At 38.9% G+C, this 14,509-nt stretch overlaps 1 protein-coding gene and 1 long non-coding RNA gene across 2 annotated transcripts; one reads left to right on the top strand and one right to left on the bottom strand.

Annotated features, from left to right (window-relative positions):
- The first annotated feature begins 323 nt into the window (after nucleotides 1–323).
- LOC145627803 (brefeldin A-inhibited guanine nucleotide-exchange protein 4-like) lies at nucleotides 324–1,043 on the top strand. The gene has a single exon (XM_081680152.1). It carries the CDS (start codon nucleotides 324–326, stop codon nucleotides 1,041–1,043), a length of 720 nt encoding a protein of 239 aa, XP_081536278.1.
- A 737-nt stretch (nucleotides 1,044–1,780) lies between these two features.
- On the bottom strand, nucleotides 1,781–2,444 carry LOC145557419 (uncharacterized). The gene is made up of 3 exons (XR_014092302.1): nucleotides 2,181–2,444; nucleotides 1,966–2,076; nucleotides 1,781–1,865 (listed from the first exon to the last, which is right to left on the bottom strand). It is a non-coding gene; the product is annotated as an uncharacterized LOC145557419 (long non-coding RNA).
- Nucleotides 2,445–14,509: the final 12,065 nt, after the last annotated feature.

The following is a 14,509-nucleotide window of genomic DNA, read 5'->3' as shown; positions in this document are numbered from 1 at the left end:
GAGATTTTTCAAGTATCAAGACTAACATTAATGATGTTGTAATCACCAATCACTAAGGTTCTTCCGGCTCCTCATGATCAAGAACATATTGAATCCATAAGTCTCTAATCTCGTCAATTTCTTCTGAAGAATATGTGCAAGGATCTTTTGGAAAAATCTACAACATATGCAATTAGTAAATGAGTAAAGAAAGATATATAATTAGCAAATTAGATTACATCCATTTACAATTGAGCTAAAGAGCTACTTTGCCTACTTTCTTACTTAAATCCAGAATACAGAGCTATTAGCATCTGTCTGATGAGCTGGTTCAGTTTTGTGTGATGAAGGTGCTGTTATCGGCGATTCAATCTCCGTTTGTTGAGTTTAGAGGTGATTATCTTAACAACATTGTTAAAACTTGTTATAATGTTTATTTAGGGGGTTTGAATAGGTTGAATGGGACTAATCAGATCTGTGCAAAGGCTGTTTTAGCTCAAATTGTGTTAATTGTATTTGCTCGTGTTGAAGAGGATTCTATGTTTTTTAGTAGTTTTAAGACGATTACAGTTTCGGAGTTGCTTGAATTTACTGGTAGGAATTTGAGTGAAGGGAATTCTGCTCAATTGGTTCAGAATGTAATTAATGAGGTTATGGATTGTAATGGAGGGGTTGAAGATTTTAATCAACATACTGAAAACTCCCAGAATGGAGATGTCAATGTGGATGGGAATGAGGATAAGAATGATGGTGATGATTCAGGGGAGAAACCGGAGGAAAATAACAAAGCAGGGGCGAAAGTGGAGGAGAATACTGAACCAGGGGCGAAAATGGAGGAAAATAGTGATGAGGGGAAACCAGTAGTGAAAAGTGAAGGACTGAGAGGATCAGGGGAAAGGGAGAGTTTGCTTAGAGAGGATGGTTTAATGCTGTTTAAGAACTTGTGTAAATTGTCTATGAAGTTCTCTTCACAGGAGCATTCTGATGATGAGATTCTACTAAGGGGTAAAATCCTATCTTTGGAATTGCTGAAGGTGATTATGCATAATAGCGGTCTTGTTTGATGTTGCTGCTGTTGAATTCATGCCTAGTTCAATAGTTGTTGTACCAATATATTGACATTGGTATGGTATATTGACATTCGTACATTCAGAATATATGAAAGACTATTTAGGTGTACTGTTGTGATGGATGAAGAGAAGCTCTTTTGAAAGTACCTAATACTGGTTTTGTAGTTGATCTCTTAAAAAACCCAATACTGGTTAATATTTGGATTCAGTTTTTCCTAATTTAGGCAACAAGACTGGTTAATATTTGCGTAGTGCAACTATTGTAATTGAATATTTAGCAATATCAATGGGGAAGGATTTCCTACACTTGAGGTGTGCCTTATACTCACTACAATCACAGGCCATCAATAAAGCAAGCAACTCAAGTTCTCAACTTTGAGACTATCATGCCTAGTGAAATTTTAATTGATGAACACAGTCCAATTATCAAGATGGGAGTAATCTTCAATACCAAAGGAAATGCAAGAGGGGGGCAGACAGAGGGGTTAACATATGCATGCAAGAATAAAATATCAACTTAAATGACATGTATGTTGAAAATACCTGCTCAGAAATCCATAATACTCTGTTCTGTATAATGTCCAGCATATAGCGACATATAAAGTAACCACAGTGCTTTGTGTATGCAGATTGTAGAGAACACTGATACAAAAAAAATAACCATTAAAACAGTTTTGGATCTGATTTTACACTACTAGGTATGAAATATGCTAAAAATAACAATGACTTACACGTGGTTGCTTCCACCCTATTTTTGGATTCTTTTTTATTTTCTTGATATCTTTTCGATGCTTCATGCTGAATTTAACTATTCCCCTACAAAATCATTTCAAGATGGCACGGTTGCATTAATTTTGATTAGACAATTAAAAAAAACACAAGAAGTTAACCAAGTGAATATTTTAGTAGTACATACTCATTGATGATTTTTTGTGCAAATGAGTTGATTTCGTTTTCTGCTCCAAGTGGATCTAACCAATACACCAACCCATTCCATGGACTAATCACCGCTAACGTCCAATGCAGACTAGACATATTGTAAAATAAATACATAGTAATGGGATTAATTAAAGTTTGAGGATTTAACATAACTCAGATCTATAAAAAAAAATAAAAAGAAACTACACTTACTTGTCATTATAAGGAGCAAAGAATAATTGATTAACATTTTTCCCCTCATTGGTTCCAAAAACATGGGCTAAGTAGTCAGATCGAATTTGCTCATCTGTTGTCGGTGTCAATGGTGAAAGAACATTACAGTCACAGAACCCATACATTCCCGAGACACCTTCTTTTTGACAACGTTCTTTTAGGTGCCTTGTCCCATGAAAAGTTATATGAATATTAGTTAATGGGCCAAAAAAAACAATATTAAAATTAGAACCTATATTATATGGAAACTTACTTCATGAAGACCTTCATTTGCGATTCTCCGACCTCCCTTTGGAAACACCAATCAAGCAAGTCTTCAAAGTCAAGTGAAACATCCAACCCATTTTCGTTAAGAAACACGCTTTCCGGGATAGTTATGGAGATGGTATCACCCGTCTTTTGCATTCCCATAGCTTTTTTTCTCATAACACGCATCCAAGTAGATGTTACCTTCTCAAGATCCTTGTCGGTAACAACATAGGTACGAGTGGTTGATGCTTGGGAGGATGTTGATCGTGGGGATGGTGTGGTCATATTCAACTCCTTATCTAGTTGCTTGTCCGCCTTAATAATATGGTTTCACACAAAAACAACACGCATGTAAGCTTTAGAAGAAGAAAGCTTGCACATGAATCTAAAAACCACTTAATCAAGCAAAGTAAGCTACTGCAATTTAAGCTAAGTTTCGACTGATTTTGCAAATCTGTTTATGCATGCAAATTTCAGTAAAACAAAATTTGAGTTTCTATATTGCTTCTTCCAAGTGATGTGTATACCCCCTGCTATTTATTACATATCATTCACTTCTCTTGTTAAACAAGATTATGCAATTTCTGTCAGAAGGATTTTTCATGCTGGTAACAAGATAGATATATATAAATCACAGGGGGGTGAATGAAATATATGAAGCATCAGAAGACCAAATGAGCTTATAACTTATTAGGTTTGTATCTTCTCAAATCTCTGACAAAGCATGCAAATGGACTGAATTGTTTACTTTGTGCATGCTCAATTGATAAGTGGACCTCTAGTAAATCTTCAATTGAGTCGCATGGTAGTAATTAAGTACAATATATAAGCCACATTAATTTCTTCTCCAAGAAACTCATTTAAAGCCACAAATCTGGTCACTTTTGACTGACTACTATTCTAATGCAAAAAAATTCTTAGTGTCAATTAATCAGATCTATAGCGAAAGAAAAGAATTAACAAAAAACAAAATCTTAGCCTTGAAAAACTGATTCAAATTGCAAAATTCAATATACACACCAAATAGTTCTGCAAAGAGAAAACTACTGAACTGCTAAAGTTTTTACCAGGAAAATAATAAGCATGCATATCATAATTCTATAGGTCATTCATAGTTACAGCAAACTATATAAGAGCAGGCATCATAAACAGATAGATGGACAGATCTGCGAGCTCGTAATAGCCAACCATCCAAACAACCTCTACAATACTAAAAGTTCATAATAGCTATCTGGCATAACTATAGTCATACTTAGTGAAATAGTAAAGTAGTGAGCTTGAAGAATGCGTCTTCAGGTTTTTCAGAATGAATGACATGTTGCATAATACTACTCCTATGAATTAACATTATTTTTTCCCCTATATATGAAAATCTAATGTTTCTCTTAATATAAAATAGTCAAAGCGTCATCGCATTATTGATCTTGAGTAACTACAAGTACTCTTCATATATGATTTACTTATATCTCTCATTTCTACAAGTACTCTTCATATATATGATTTACTTATATCTCTCATTTCCTATAATGTTGGTATATAAAAAATTCTCACAACTCTCAGTCAACTACAACATAATTCCAATTTCCCAAACCCGCAAGTCAACAATTTCACAGAAGATTCCCTAACATATTTCAGTCAAAGAATCAATTGAAAACCATAAACCATGTCTCTTGTTTTCCTTCTCATAGAACACCACTCGATTTTTGAAAACAGAATCCGGAAGTATCAAAGAACATCAATTACTGCAAAAGGTTTTACCAGCAAGGGTATCAATGATTATAATTTATAACACTCCATAAGAGTGCCAAAACACAGTTCACAATCTTAACGATTCAGTAAAACCAAACAAGCATTCAGAAACTTTTTAGTTAGCAGCACCTCAACTCTGAAAAATGGTCACACAAAAATTCTAGTCAATCCAGCACTAAGCATTATACATATGATTCCTGAAATTATAGCATTTCAGATTTCAAAAGCACCTTAATTATACTAATGAGGTTGGCACATATTCTTGTAGCCATGTGGCAAGTAACAAACAGAAATGTGAGAGCAACTCCAACATAAGCTTATCGATACAGGAGTAAAAAGTAAAGAGTCAATTTGAATCACTTTTGACTGACTACTATTCTAATGCAGATTACCAGAATGCAGAATGCAGTAGCAACAGCACAGTAGAAAAAGAATGCAGAATGCAGTAGTAACAGCACAGTAGAAAAAGACTGCAGATTTGCTCCTTTACCTGTGGGGGCAGTATCAAATGATTTGGCCAAGCTGTGAAAGCCTTCTTAGCTTGACAAACAAAGATCAATTCATCGTTGGGACATGGCAAGGGAGCAGAAGGCATTAAATCTTCTGTAATGGTTACTCGACGATGACCATGGGGCAACGATAGATTATGATTACCAAGAACTTCCGTGTTGTTTTCTATGTAAACTTTTCCGTTAGCTACAATGTGTATCTCTTTGTCGCTTCCCTCAATTGCCAAGCGGCAATCACTCCATCCCTGAAAACAAAAGGCTCAACCAGATATCAAACATGAAATCTCGCTTAAATGACCTTATCATAATATGAGACTTGAAAACTGACAGGGTAAAGTCGTATCCCCTAATCAAAATAATTACCTAAATCACTAACTAAGGTAGATAGGGAAGTAGGGTCGAAATCCACAGGGAAACAAGTCTTTTTAATTCTAATTAATTAATATAATCTAAATTATCTAAGTAACCAATATTTTGAATGTGAATTCTATACTACGAATAATGAGTTTAGGGAGAAAAGAATCAATAATAAGGAAACCTAGGGTCACAGGTTCACCAATAATTAATATTCCGGGATAGAACAAAGTAATTAATAATTAACAGTGCATAGATAATATGATTAACAGGCTCTCGCAATTTATTAACCAACATAGATCTAACAGGCTCTCGCAATTTATTAGACCTAAGTTCCAATTAAAAATAGCCTTTAATATTAAATCAACATCTGCTCGATTCATCAATTCAATATCGCTAAACATTCACAACCAAATTACATCTGCTCGATTCATAATCTAATTGCAAAGAATTAAAACAATTCAATAGGAAATAATCATGCAATATCAACAATCAATAATAACAAGCTATCCCTTCATATTAATTATGGATTCCCTTAAACCCTAGAATTAACTACTCACTAATCATCATAACTAATCCAATCAAATAAACAACTAAAAACTTAAACAAGAAAACAATTAAAATAGCTGAAATTAGAAAGGGAAGAAATTGTACCAAACAAATCTGGAATTAATGAAGGAAGTAAGTACAAGAGTTTAGAGAGAATTCTAGAGAGAGAAAAATACTAAGTAGAGAGAGAAAGTCTAACAGAAAAGTGAATAATTTTCCCGTGCAAAAACCCATATAAAAATCTCCCCTAAAACACGAAATAAACAAAGCTTAATCAGGTCCTAACAAAACACGCGCCCGATCGGGCGAAGGGGCACCCGATCGGGCCCGCCTTTTTTTCTACGCCTATCTTTCAGTGCTGCGCCCGATCGAGCCTACGCTCACCCGATCGGGCGCGCATCTTCTTGGCAGCTGGCATGCGACAGCTCGCCCGATCGGGCGTAAACTTGCCCGATCGGGCCCGGCTTCATCTTGGAGGTTTGGACTTCGATTTGGGCTAGATTTCTCGGCCCAATCCATATTTCCTCTCGGGTCTCGAATACATGGTCCAATTGCCTCGGGCTCCGAAAATGGTCATGCTCCTCCGATGCTCGTAGTCGCTTCATAAAAATCCCGGGAAAATACTCCAAAGGTGTAATTCCCTGCAAACTTAACCAAAACTACGAAAACACTAGAAAACACATATTAGTAATAAAAGTGGCCCCAAAAGGCCAAAAACACTACTAATTATGACCGAGGGACGGGGGTAAAATACTATATAAAATAGACATATCAAACTCCCCCAAGCCAAACCTTTGCTTGTCCCAAAGCAAAGAGCTCATCAATGAACATATAAAACATACTTCACCCCAATCAACAAATCAAAAGCCAACGATTCAAGGTAAAATTAAACAAACATGCTTCGACGTCAATCAATCTTATTCATCTAATCACCCTTCCTCCCCAACAATTGTCAAGTAGAGCAAACCACAAGAGCATATAGAATACAAGACTAGTGCTCACACACTCGACTCTCATTTATGTGGCGAGTAAAGAATGTACTCGATCGCTCTCCACCCAACCCCTTTAATGTGAACAATGCCCTCCCAACTCACACTCTCGTGTGTATAAAAACATTGAACGCTCATCCTACTAGTCGACTCGAAATATGTCAAGTCATAACTTGCATTGAAAAACAACACTTTCACATTCACATAACTTCTATGCACATGGTCGGAAGGTCTTTTAAGCTTGTAATGTAAGGCTAGGGTAAAGGTAGGATAAATTTGGGATTATGTGAAAGAAAAGCTATGCATTAAGGGAGCCAAATCCTAATAAAACCATGATCAAAAGTAATGATCATACACATCTCCAACATAACCAACTCCAACAACAACCAAATATAATCCAAACAATAAAACAATCCCAACACTCACAAATTCACTCATAAAAACATGATAGTGTAGAACAAGAGTGAATGACAAACTTTGAACTCATAACTTGAAATATTTACATTGAAACTCAACTTTTTTTTTTCTTTTCTTTGAATTAACCTTCACTTAGAACATTTGAACATCAAACACTTTTTCTCCTCTTTTTTTTTTTAGAAGTTCACTTTCTTTTCTTTCATATTTCTCATTTTTTCCTTGAACTTCTTTTTTTTTTCCATCACACTTTTATTTTTCAAATATATACAACTTTCAAATTCATAAAAACAAAAAATATGATCAAGAACAAATTACTTCTCAAAGCCCACCCAAATTGTGCAAATAAAGTGCACACCACAAACTCCCTCACCTCACTCACTAATAGCTCCCCCAAGCCAAGCTTGGGACTAGTAACCAATGGGGCAAATTAGGCTTGCAATGCGGCTATGAACAATAAAAGGGCACAAGCAACAACATGGGTGACAAGAAGGGAACAAATGTATCTAAATATCTCTGAAGGCTACCTAAGGAATGAACGCCTTCGTCCTCCTCATGTGCATATTATAAAGTCATGAAACACTACTCATAGTTGCAAATCAATACTCAAATTCATTGACATACCAGGAATTATGGAACTATCACACACTTCCTAACCAAATCAACTAGTCAGGCACTATATTCACAAGTAGTTGGACAAAATTGACGCATGTTAAGGAATCCAAACAATTAGACTTCAAATCATGACCAACAAATCCACAATGTTCATCATCAAATACCAAGAATCAAAACAATTTTCTCAAGTATGGGGCACAGGGAAGCATGATTTACAATTCATTGGAACGTATTTTTGATTTTTATTTTTTCAATTTTTTTGTATTTTTCATAAATAAGAAAGCAATAAAAAACTATACTAGAAAGCAGATAAAGGGAGAGAAGGAAGAGAATTTCAAAGGGAGATAAAGAACACCCCCCCCCCCCAAGCCAAATCAAGCAATGCCCTCATTGACTTGGGAGAGTAGCCTACTCCTCATCCTCATCCATCCTAGAGTACCCTCCACCGTGGCTAGAGCCGGCCCCTCCATGGCTAGAGCCACCACCACCATACCCCGAACCACCGGCATAGTAGTTAGGGTCTACATTCCCACCCATACCCCCATATCCGTGGACCGAAGAGTAGTCCACATAAGTACCATAAGCACCGGGGTTAGAATACCCTCCTTGGGGGTATTGGAACCAATCGGGAGTAAGGGAATCGGGAGGAATAGCCCCCCGACGGGCATAATCATCATACATGGGGTAAAGGCCCCTCCCTAGGTTCCTCTCAATAAGACCAACCCTCCCATCTAGGGTGCTTAACCTAGAGTCTAGGTTTTGCATCATGCCCTCTACCCTTCCTTGCCCCGTCTCAATACGGTCTAGTTGGCTCCTAAAAGCCGAAAAGTCATATGGGGCATTTGGGTCGACATTGTAATCGACCGAGGAAGTTGGCATTGTAGGCATGCCGTAGGTGAAAGGTGGGGGTGGTGTGTAGTGAGGTGAATGGTGAATGGGGGATTGGTGAGGTTGTGGTGAGGGGTGAGGTGGTTGAACCGCACCTTGACCATCTAACTCGAAGGTATAAGAGGGCTTCCCCCTCTCAAATTTGGTCAAGGCGGGGTTGGGTAAGGTAAACGCTTGGTCTCTCCTACCCGATTGTCGGTGGACAATCCACCAAGTATCATTCCCCACCGGTTGTACCCAATTCAAACTCCCAAAATAAGGTAGGTCCATTAGGTTCGATCCCACAACTTTTCTATGGCCATCGGGGTTCCAACCTAAATGCTTCCTAGCTATATGGGTCACTAACCCCCCAAAGTAAATAGGCGCTCTAGACCTACTAGCTTCGGCCGCATTGGCCGCCCTTTGAAAATGGTTGGCTATCCTATGGGGTAAATTTAATTTTTCAGCATTAGGGATTATATAGGAAGCCAACAATTCCAATTCATCCCTCCGAACATTTGCCGGTTCATGCCTCCCAAAAATAGTGAGGCCGGCAAATCTTTGCCAAAGTTTGGGGACGGGGTGTTGAATCCACGTCCCTTTGGCATGTTGGAGGTTCACCAAATCCTCCCCTGTTAACCTCTTGTAGACCACGGCGGTGTGGTCTTGAGAAGGTTCAATAGGCTTGTCCGATTTCAAGTCAAACAATTTACCAAATTCCTTTAAAGTTAATCTCACATTATTGTTCAACAATCGAAATTGGACGTGAGTGATAAGTGCATTCATTTTGATAACATTAAAACTTGATATAAATTCCAATGTTAAATAATCATAAGTATCGTGACACATTTGAAAAAAACCACTCATGCCTATGCCCTTAAACAATTTTTCCACATATTTGTCAAGACCTAGCCTAGCTAAAGTAGGATGATGTATGAAACGGGTAGAAATTACCTGACGATCGATGAGGTTGATCATCCGAACCCGTTGCTCCTCCGAAACGATTACAACTTCCTCCCATCCCGGAATTTGAAGGTCCGGGTTGATTGCTGGTTGTGCCGCACTAGAGCTCTCACCCCTTTGATTTCTTGAACGCTTGGAGGCCATTGTCGTTGAAAATAGTAGAAATTTTGAGGTTTCTCTCTCTTAGGGTTTGAGAAAAATTGAGAAAAAAAAATTGGGGAAAATTAGGATGGAGTGTAGAGAAAGGTGAGGGAAGATGAAATATGTAATTTTTTTGATTTTGGATGGAGGAATTAGAGAAGATCTTAGATTGAAGTGAAAGTTTAAGGTTTGAAAATGGAGGTTTTAGAGAGAGAAAGTGAATGAAGAAGAAGAAATAAGGAGGAAATGAGGGAAGAAAGAAGAGAAAAGAAAATAAAGGGGGGTCGTCCTGATGGCGCGCCCGATCGGGCGAGCCTCGCCCGATCGGGCGTAGGTGTGATTCTCCAAAATTCAAGTTGCGCGCCCGATCGGGCGAGCTCCGCCCGATCGGGCGCGAACGCGAACGATTTTTCGCCCTTTTTTCTCGCCCGATCGGGCGAGCTTCGCCCGACATTTCTTTTTCTTTTACTCGATTTTCAAAAATTTTGCCCGATCGGGCAAGCTTCGCTCGATCGGGCGAAAATAACCCTGGAATCCACTTAGCTTACGCGCCCGATCGGGCGAAATTTGCTTCGATTCTTAGCTCACTTACGCGCCCGATCGGGCAATTTCGCCCGATCGGGCGAATTTGGCCCTGAATTCTGGCTCACTTGCGCGCCCGATCGGGCGAAGGTCGCCCGATCGGGCCCGAGAGTGCCTGTTTCCTCCGATTCTGTTTCTTCTTCAAAATTTCTCTAAGTCTTTATACTCTGTGAAATTCATACCTGTACAAAAACACTTAAAACCGGTGAAATATCACTCTCCTCGCCTCTCTAAAAAAAAAATAAAAAAATAAATAAAAAAATAATAAAATAAAAAAAAAAGAAATCTAGACTATAAAGCATGAAATACGGGTTGCCTCCCGCAAAGCGCTCGTTTATCTAGGTCCCGCACGACCTTCTCACCACCTTGAAACTCATGTTGAGAGTGGAGTTAGGAGAGTCTCCTCCACATCTCTGATGGTAGCACCTTCATGATACACTTTCAACCTTTGGCCATTCACCTTGAATTCTTCCCCTTTGTCATTCACCAACTCTACCGAACCAAATTTGTTTACCTTTGTGACAGTGAAGGGACCGGACCACCTAGACTTCAACTTTCCTGGGAAAATCTTCAATCTAGAATTAAAGAGAAGAACCTTATCGCCCGGTGCAAACTCTCTTGGTAGGATCCTCTTGTCATGCCACTTCTTGGTCTTCTCCTTGTAGATCCGCGCACTATCATATGCCGACAATCTAAACTCATCCAACTCGTTGAGTTGAAGGAGTCTCTTCTTACCCGCGGCCTTAGAATCCATATTAAGCTCTTTGATCGCCCAAAAAGCTTTGTACTCCAATTCGACGGGAAGATGACATGCCTTACCATAAACCAATCTATAAGGTGAAGTACCGATCGGTGTTTTAAATGCAGTCCGGTATGCCCAAAGTGTGTCATCAAGCTTCATGCTCCAATCTTTTCTTGACTTGGCTACTACCTTTTCTAGAATCGCCTTGATTTCCCTATTAGAGACCTCAACTTGACCACTAGTTTGAGGGTGGTAACTAAGCCCTGTTCTAAGATGTACGCCATACTTCTTGAGGAGGTTATCCAATTGTCTTTCATGGAAGTGGGTACCCCCATCACTAATAATAGCTCGTGGAACACCAAACCTGGGAAATATGATCTTCTTGAAGAGCTTAATGACTACCTTGGAATCATTCGTTGGTGAAGCTATGGCTTCAACCCACTTGGACACATAATCGACGGCTACAAGTATGTAACAATTCCCATTGGAAGATGGGAACGGCCCCATATAATCGATACCCCAAACATCGAATATTTCAACTTCTAGGATGCCAGTTTGGGGCATCTCATGCCTCCGCGAAATGTTGCCAGTCCTCTGGCAAGAATCACAAGCCTGCACAAAAGTGTTAGCGTCTTTAAACATAGTAGGCCAAAAGAAGCCTGACTCATTAATCTTGGCCACCGTTTTAGTGGGGCCATGATGTCCACCATAGGGTGAAGTATGACAACTGGTAAGGACGCCGTGAACCTCCCATTCGGGAACACACCTGCGAAATAATCCATCTGCACACTCACGAAACAAAAAAGGGTCATCCCAAAAATAATGTTTAACATCATAGAGGAATTTCTTCTTCTGTTGGTAGGACAAGTCAGGAGGTAGAGTACCACCCACTATATAATTAGCAAAATCGGCGTACCAGGGGTGATGCTCTACAACTACATACAGGTTATCGTCAGGGAAAGAATCATCTATAGGTAAAGAATCCTTACCCTCATCATACCTGATACGTGACAAGTGATCTGCCACTACGTTCTCTGCTCCTTTTTTATCTTTTATTTCAATGTTGAAATCTTGGAGCAAGAGAACCCAACAGAGTAGCCTTGGCTTTGATTCCGCCTTGGCTATCAAATATTTTAATGCTGCATGATCAGTAAAAACAATAACTTTAGAACCAACTAGATATGATCTAAATTTCTCTAAAGCATATATAACAGCAAGAAACTCCTTTTCTGTGGTGGCATAGTTGACTTGGGCTTCATCTAAGGTTTTGCTAGCATAATAAATAGCATGCAAAACCTTATCCTTCCTCTGTCCGAGCACGGCTCCTAGTGCAAAGTCACTTGCATCACACATGATCTCGAAAGGGAGGTTCCAATCGGGAGCACATATGATGGGTGCCGATATCAAAGCCTGCTTAATCCTGTGGAAAGCCTCAAGACATTCGTCAGTAAAAATAAATGGGGCATCCTTGAGCAAAAGCTGTGTCAGTGGTTTAGCAATTTTAGAAAAATCTTTGATAAAGCGGCGATAAAACCCCGCATGACCTAAGAAGCTTCTAATTCCCTTGACATTAACTGGGGGAGGTAATTGCTCAATCACTGATATTTTAGCTTTATCTACCTGTATGCCCTTATCAGATATAATATGACCAAGGACTACTCCCTCTGTCACCATAAAGTGACATTTCTCCCAATTAAGCACTAAGTTGCACTCCTCACATCTTTTCAGAATTTTAGCGAGATTAATTAAACATGAATCAAAAGAAGAACCATATACGCTAAAATCATCCATAAAGACCTCCATAATAGACTCTATGAAATCAGAAAAAATGCTCATCATGCAACGCTGAAAGGTAGCAGGTGCATTACATAAACCAAAAGGCATTCTACGTTATGCAAAAGTGCCATAAGGGCATGTAAAGGTGGTCTTTTCCTGATCTTCAGGGTGAATCGGAATTTGGAAAAATCCCGAATACCCGTCTAAATAGCAAAAGAATTTGTGATTAGCTAACCTCTCAAGCATTTGATCAATAAAGGGGAGAGGGAAATGATCCTTTTTAGTGGCGATATTAAGTCTACGATAGTCTATGCACATACGCCACCCTGTTATAGTTCTGGTGGGTATTAATTCATTTTTATCATTGGTTATCACAGTCATCCCACCCTTCTTCGGTACTACCTGCACAGGACTTACCCACTTGGAGTCAGAAATAGGATAGATGATACCTGCATCGAGTAATTTCATCACCTCTTTCTTGACTACTTCCTGCATGTTTGGATTTAATCTTCGTTGGGGTTGAATGCAGGGCTTATAATTTTCCTCAAGATGAATCCTGTGCATACAAAAATCAGGGCTAATACCCTTAAGATCATCAATAATGTACCCTATAGCCTTCTTATGGGTTTTGAGAACCCCTAGAAGTTGGGAAGATTGTAGGTCAGTGAGTGCAGTACTGATGATCACGGGGTGTAGTTCCTGCTCATCTAGAAAAACATATTTTAAATGAGAAGGGAGAGGTTTTAGCTCAGGTTTCTTGACCTCTGCAGGTTTTGATTCCTGAACTAAATTTACTACCTTCATTGTCTCCTTGGGGCTTAACTCTTCTAAGGAAAGAGCTTTTTCAATATTTTGTACCTCATTACCCCAAATGCTTGCATTATTGCTGGATAAATTCCCGCAGAGAACTTCCTCCAAGGGATCCTTAGCAAGAACCTGTGGCAAGCTATCAACACAAATATTGTCCATTATATCAATTGTATCAATATAACAACAATTTTCCTCCAACATAGGCCCTTTCAAAACCTTCCCTAAATTAAAGGTAACATTATCGTCGCCTACAGAAAGGGTCAGTTTACCATTTTTCACATCAATAACAGCTCCTGCAGTGTGGAGGAAAGGCCTACCTAATATAATGGGTATTTGTGTGTCCTCTGCCATATCTAAAACAACAAAATCAACTGGAATGAAAAATTTACCAACTCTGACAGGTACGTCCTCTAAAATTCCCAAGGGATATTTTACCGAACGATCTGCCATTTGTAAAGTTATATTAGTAATTTTCAATTCCCCCATATTTAATTTAGCACATATAGATGATGGCATGACACTGACACTAGCACCCAGATCACATAAAGCCTTATCAATAAAAACATTCCCAATGTGACAAGGGATAGAAAAACTACCGGGATCCTTTAATTTAGGAGGTGATTTATTTTGCAAATAAGCGCTACACTCCTCTGTGAAAGCTACAGTTTCTACTTCATTAAAGGCCCTTTTTCTAGTCAGAATGTCTTTCATGAATTTAGAATAAGCAGGTACTTGAGTGATTAAATCAGTGAAGGGGACTGTTACCTGCGGGTTTTTCACAACCTCTAAAAACTTACCGAATTGTTTATCAAGCTTACTCTTCAGTTGTCTATTAGGGAATGGAAGCTTGATAACTGGGCTCTGCACAACTCCTCCTTTATCCTGCAATTTACCCTGCACAGAAACATTAGTAGGGTTAGTGTCTTTTTGTAGCCCTGCAGAGCTAACAGGATTACCGTTTGATGTAGAGGAATCTAGATTAGAAACTGGTCCATCTTC

Source organism: Chenopodium album, chromosome 1 (genome assembly GCF_948465745.1).
Source record: "Chenopodium album chromosome 1, dcCheAlbu1.1, whole genome shotgun sequence".
Taxonomy (NCBI): domain Eukaryota; kingdom Viridiplantae; phylum Streptophyta; class Magnoliopsida; order Caryophyllales; family Amaranthaceae; genus Chenopodium; species Chenopodium album.
The sequence above is the reverse complement of the archived record's forward strand: the minus strand, read 5'-3'. Positions and strand labels throughout refer to the sequence as shown.

Coding starts and splice junctions, on each gene's coding strand:
- LOC145627803 (XM_081680152.1), top strand. CDS start 324: ATGAAGGTGCTGTTATCGGCGATTCAATCTCCGTTTGTTGAGTTTAGA.